The 6094-nt window shown below is 26.2% G+C and overlaps 1 protein-coding gene across 1 annotated transcript; it reads right to left on the bottom strand.

Moving 5' to 3' along the window:
- Window positions 1–1929: 1929 nt before the first annotated feature.
- On the bottom strand, window positions 1930–3976 carry K444DRAFT_528188 (uncharacterized protein; the record flags this gene model as incomplete). The annotated part of the gene is made up of 2 exons (XM_024874698.1): window positions 1930–2058; window positions 3875–3976. Coding segments are annotated over 2 exons (231 nt in total), but the record flags the coding sequence as incomplete, so codon positions are not given.
- Between the last annotated feature and the right edge of the window lie 2118 nt (window positions 3977–6094).

Genomic DNA, 6094 nt, shown 5'->3' on the forward strand with positions numbered 1-6094 from the left:
TAAAACCTTACTTATAATAATATAGCTAGTATTTAGAATATCTTAATATTATTAGCTAATTATAATAGCAAGAATAAAGTAATAAAATGAGGCTTAAAGATTAATAATTTCCTATATCTTGAGAATTTAAAGCTAAAAAGAATAGAAGTGAGGTATAGTAGTAAATAAATAAGTATAGCCAAGACTACTAAAATACCGAGCTTTAAAAGCGAGCTTAATTTAAACTATAGCTTGGAACCTTAGCTAAAACTAATTCCTTTAGCTAAAACCATATCTATATTAATTATATAATACTAGCTATTATACTAATATACTAGTATAAAGTTAGAAATTAAAGTTATAAAAGCAGGGTTCTTCTTATATACTATATTAATTAAGTAAAAAGAGGTATTTATTCTAGAGCTATAAACTAATATAATAAATAATTAGTAAATATCTAAATAGAAATAAATATAGGCTTTATTAAATATATAATCTGGCTATTAGAAAACCTAAATTCAAATAGATATAATATTAAAATCTCTAGATAGTTTTCTTGAATTTATAAATATAAAGTAATTTTATAATAAAGCTTCTTATCTATATTACCTAGAGATTTTACTTCTCTAACTTTATAAGATAATGAAATCCGAATAAGTATTAAATATATATTAGAGAATAAGCTAATATAAATAAATATATAAATATTATAGCTATTAGATAATTAGGTCTATATATTACTAGCTTAGTACTTCTTTATATAGAAGTGAAATAAGATAATAGCTTTAATCTCGGCCTTATAAATAGATAAGTAACTAAAGAATTCTTGTTTTTATTAAAGATATCTAATTTAAATAAATATATTATTATTATTATTTAGAGTTTAATCTAGTATAATTCTCTTGTTTAGAAATAGTAATATATTTAATATAATAGAGTTAATTTATAATAAGCTATTAGGAGATAGTATTAGTTATTAAAGAAAGAATTTATTTAAATAAAGATTACTTTATATAATATAAGAAAGAAACTATAATAAAACAAAAACCTATATAAAGTATATTAGAGTATAAAACGTAACTTAATAGTAAAATAATAAATTAAAAGCATAAATAGTAAAGTATAAATAGTATATAGTATATAAAAGCTTAATTAATTAAATATTTATAAAGAATTATTCTCTAAGTCTATAGAAAAACTAGCTTTCTTATATGATTTCCGCAAGTTATATATAAAAGGCTATAGTCTTTATTATATAACCTAAATCTCAAAACCACTAAAATAATATAATTTTTAATAAGTATAGCTTGCTATATTATATTTGACCTCTTATTTATTTATACTTATTCCCTAAATACTAAAAATAATAAAAAAATCCTATTTAGAATCCGAAATAACGAAATATTTAGGATTTTCCTTTATTAATTAATCTAATTTCTCTTCTATATACCTAAAATAAGACTTATTACTCTTAAATAATTTTATTTCGTATTCCCGAACTTGTTTAAAGGTAATCCGAACTCGCTTAGCTATATTCTTATACTAAATCCGATATAATTCTTTATATTAATTAGTATTTGCCTTTAATTATTACTTAATTTCCGCCTTTACTACTAGGTATTAAGAAGGCTTATTATAGCAAATTATATTATAAATTATATTAATATATTCTAAATAAATAACTTCTTTGAATTTTATATTATTTATAATATCCTTAAATTAGCCTTTAGTAAGAGGAAAAAGCTCTAGATAAGAGGCTTTAATAATCTTATAAGAGATTCCATTTTCGTATATTCTATTTTTAATAGTAACTAGACTTATTAGAACTATAGTAAAAGGCCTATTAAATAGTAAATTATTATTAAGCTATTCTTTAACTTATATATTATTCGAGAATTAATACTTTCTTATAATTCCAAACTTGTAAATTACCTAGCTAAAGGCATTTATCTATCTAGTTAAATAAATTATATTTAGAGTCTTTTTTTCTATTATTTTTAGTAAATACTTGCTTATTTCCTTAGCTATTTCTGGCTCAAATTTATTAGAAATAAAGAAGTAATTAATGTCTTTAAAAAACTTCTTATTAAAAATAGTAGCCTTTTTATAATTTATAAGGAAAATATAACTAATATTCTAATGCTTTTTACTAAGATAGAATTTATTACTTAAAGCTTTAGTAATAGCTAGATCTTTAGTATTACCTTTATACTAATTATAATTAATATTTCCAAAAATAAAGTATTAGGCTAGCTAAAAGTAAATAATTAAATAAATAAGATACTTATTTAATATCTCGTAAAATCCGAGCCATATTAATAGATCTACTATTAAAAGTTAAGAGGCTAAGATAAAGTAGCTATTACTAAGATTTCTATATATTAATATATTATCTTTTCGGAAATAGAACTATAATATCTTTATTTCTTTTATTAAGAGCTTTTAAATATTAAGCTTCTTAATCTATTTTATATTATAAGTATAAGATCTAGGGCCTGAAAGGCGTGGTTAGACTATCTCTATTTTAATAATTCAAAGCTAAAGAGAGAAGAGAATCCCGAAGGAGCCTCGGATCTAAATAATTACAAGCTATATACGGGCCCATATACTAGCTTAAGCTCGGGATCACGTATAATAATTAGGTAACTATAGATGCCTTGCTCAGATACCAGATGCCTCTCTAGCTCTAGTCTAATCCCTACTAGTACCATATATCGTAATAACTATAATATTACCCCCCCCCTCTCGAAGTAAGCTTGTTCCCGAGCTTCGAAAGTCCCTATTGAATTTCCAAGTCGCAGGTTATATATTAAAGGCCAGGGCCTTTTATATATAACTTTAAAGGATTTCTGTCCATATTATATAATTCCGGTAGTATATTATTCTTGGTATAGTCTAACTAATAGGGGAGATTCTGGGGCAGTCCTGGCTATTCGGGGTTCTTATTATAGAAGCTCTAAAAAGCTAGGGTACTATTATTTAATAAGAAAGCGGGATATTATTCCGGATCTGGGTCCTATTCTTTCTACTAGACTCGGTACTTTAGCTTCCTATAAAGCAGTTTTATTATTTATATTTTTTAAACTTTATACTTTATTTCCCTATCTTATAATTCTAATAACAGAGGCTCCGGATTTACTTATCCGGAAAGGGAGTTGCCTGGGTCTTTATATAGCTTCTTTATATAGAATACCGGATATATTCTTATTAATTCCGGAAGCTTAAGCCTAAAGAAATATCTTACTTATTCCAGGATTTCGTATAGTCCTTCTATTTAGTAAGCTAGCTTATAGCTCGGATAATTATTCTTCTAGTACTTAGTAGTAATTCATACCTTATCTCCTATTCCGAAGTCTACTAGTTAGTAGTACTTATTAGCTTAAATAGTATAGTATTCTTATATTTGTATTATATTCTCCTATACCTTTTACTATAATTCATAAAGCCGTATTACTAGGGCCTTTGCCTTCTATCTATTTAGCTCTTTCTTTAGGATACCCGATTATATTTGGGTTTCCTAGTTAAATAATATCCGCGGTTTATAATTCTTCTCTATAAAAAATAGGGATTAGCCTATAGTTTTATAGACTAGAGCTACCTACTAGTAATTAATTATTATTATTTATTTATCCTAATTATCCTGGTAGTAATTTATATAGGGATATAGCTATTAGTTAAAGTACTAGTTAATAATCTCTGTCTGGCTATTAGTTTGGGAATAATTAGTAATTAATAATTTGAGCTTTATACTAATATACTTATAGAACTCGCTCTAGAAATCTAATATAAACTAGAGGCCTTAATTAGATACTATAGTCTCCGGGATACTAACTTGGTAAACTATATAGGTAAGAAATAGAAATACTAACTCTTTAGCTATTACTATATCTCAGACAGGAATTATAATAGGGCGCTTGCCCAGATAATTAATAAAGATTACTATTATATTATACTTATTCTTATTCTCTAGGTATTTCTTGAAATCTACTAATATATATTACTAGAGGTAATTAGGGACTAGTAACGGATATAAGAGCCCTGGCTTCTTATCTCTAGAGATATAGGATTATTAGTAGGTATAGTAATTATTCCTATACTAATTAATATTTATATCTTGGCCTGGCTAGTAATAGCGGGTCTAAAAAAGCTATTAAAGCTTGGCTTGTCCTAGGTATTCTATTAGGGGCTATATATATATCTCCTAAATAAGGGTAATATATAAGGGTATCTCGGGTATTATTATACTATTAGATATAAATAGTTTGCTATATTATAAGAGAAGGCCGTCTTATAATATCCAAGTACCTTCCTTCTTATTTCTTGCCTTATCCCGTAGCTCTTCTAGCTCTAGTAACTCTCGGTTCTTATTTAATAGCTTATTTACTAGCCAAATACTATTATACTAGGTTTCTTCCTAAGCCGGGCTTATAAAGGCCTTAATTAGGGCTAACTAGAGATCCCGTATAATATTATTATTAATTTTTTATTATAGGAGGAGAATTTGGGTTTAGTAAGCTACTATTACCTTATCCTAGGCAGTTATATTCTTATATTTCCTATTTAAGGTATTTGCTTATTTATTTAACTTACTTGTCTAATATATAAGCTTAAAATAGTAATAGGAAAGGTATTTTACCTAGTAAACTTGTCTTACTAAGAGCTTCTTTATAGTTATAAAATACTTAAGAGCTTAGTAGTCTGAGTAAATTATAAAGGGTACCTTCTATAGGCCTTTTAGCTCCGTTTACTATTTAGTTAAAGAGAGAATAATGGCAAGTATCTCTTTATTATAGATATTATAGTTTAGTTCTACTAACTATATAGTCTTAGAGAAGAATACTACCGAATACCAGAGTCCTATCTAGAGGTCTTATTATAAGAGAATACTGGCTATAACTCTATTTAATATATCTGTCTTAACTATAGTAGGGAGGTTCGGGTTATAGTAATATAGAATTAGTACCGAGAATATAGCTTGCTTTAGCTTAGTAAAACCTTCTTAATACTAATCTATTTACTTAAACAGAACTTCCTTATATATTAGAGCTATTAGGAGCTTTGCTATATGGCTATATTTCGTAATAAAATACTAATAAAAGTTATAAAAACCCAGAAAGCCTTATATTTCTTTAATTATCTTTAGTAATTACTAGTTCTTAATAATTATTATCTTATCTGGATTTACTTTAATACCTCTAGTAGAGATAATAAAGCCTAGATACTTTATATAAGTAACCTTAAACTCTAATTTCTTAATATTTACTTAGAGGCTAGTATCCCGTAACTATTAAAGGACCTTTTATATATAGTCTTTATATTTTAGGGAATTATCTAAGTAAATTAGGATATTATCTAAATAAGCTATATAAAAGATATTAAGGTAATTAAAGAGGATATTATTTATATACTTCTAATATATAGTAGGGCTATTAGTCAGGCCTTTCTAAAGAACCTTATACTTATAGGCCCTATATCTTATACGGAATATTATGAGTTCTTCTAATTCTGGGTTTATTTAGATCTAATAAAATACTTGCCAAATATCTAGCTTTATATAGACCTTGGCTTGAGCTAGCCATATAAAAGTCTTATAAATAAGGAAAAGAGAATAATAGTTCTTCTATATTAAGTTATTTAGCTTATAATAGTTAATATAGAATCAGAGAGCTCCGTTAGCCTTCTTTATAAAAAGGATCGGGGATATAAAAGGAAACTAGCTTGGCTTAATAAAGCCTTATTAGAGATTCTTTTTAAGGAAGTACTTAATCTCCTATAGCTTATAGATTAACTATTAATAGAGCGGGAAATATCCTAGGCTCTCTAGGCCTTTGGGATTATTAATCTGAATCTTATAGTTATATAGTTAATATAGGAATAAGATATTTATAAAATCCTTAAACTCCTCTAGTAAGACTCTTACTAACTACTATAGCTCCGTTTCTCTTGGCTATTACTTGCCCGGAACGAACTTGTTCTCTTACTATAATTCTAGCTCTTTATTAATCTCGAAAAATAATATTATAAAGAAAAGGTTCTCTTTCTTCTATAGGTTTATCTGGAAAGTAGCTAGCGAGATACCTGTAATATTAACCGAGGGCCTTAACTAGATCTTATA

Source organism: Hyaloscypha bicolor, assembly GCF_002865645.1.
Source record: "Hyaloscypha bicolor E unplaced genomic scaffold K444scaffold_60, whole genome shotgun sequence".
In the NCBI taxonomy this organism is placed as follows: Eukaryota; Fungi; Ascomycota; class Leotiomycetes; order Helotiales; family Hyaloscyphaceae; genus Hyaloscypha; species Hyaloscypha bicolor.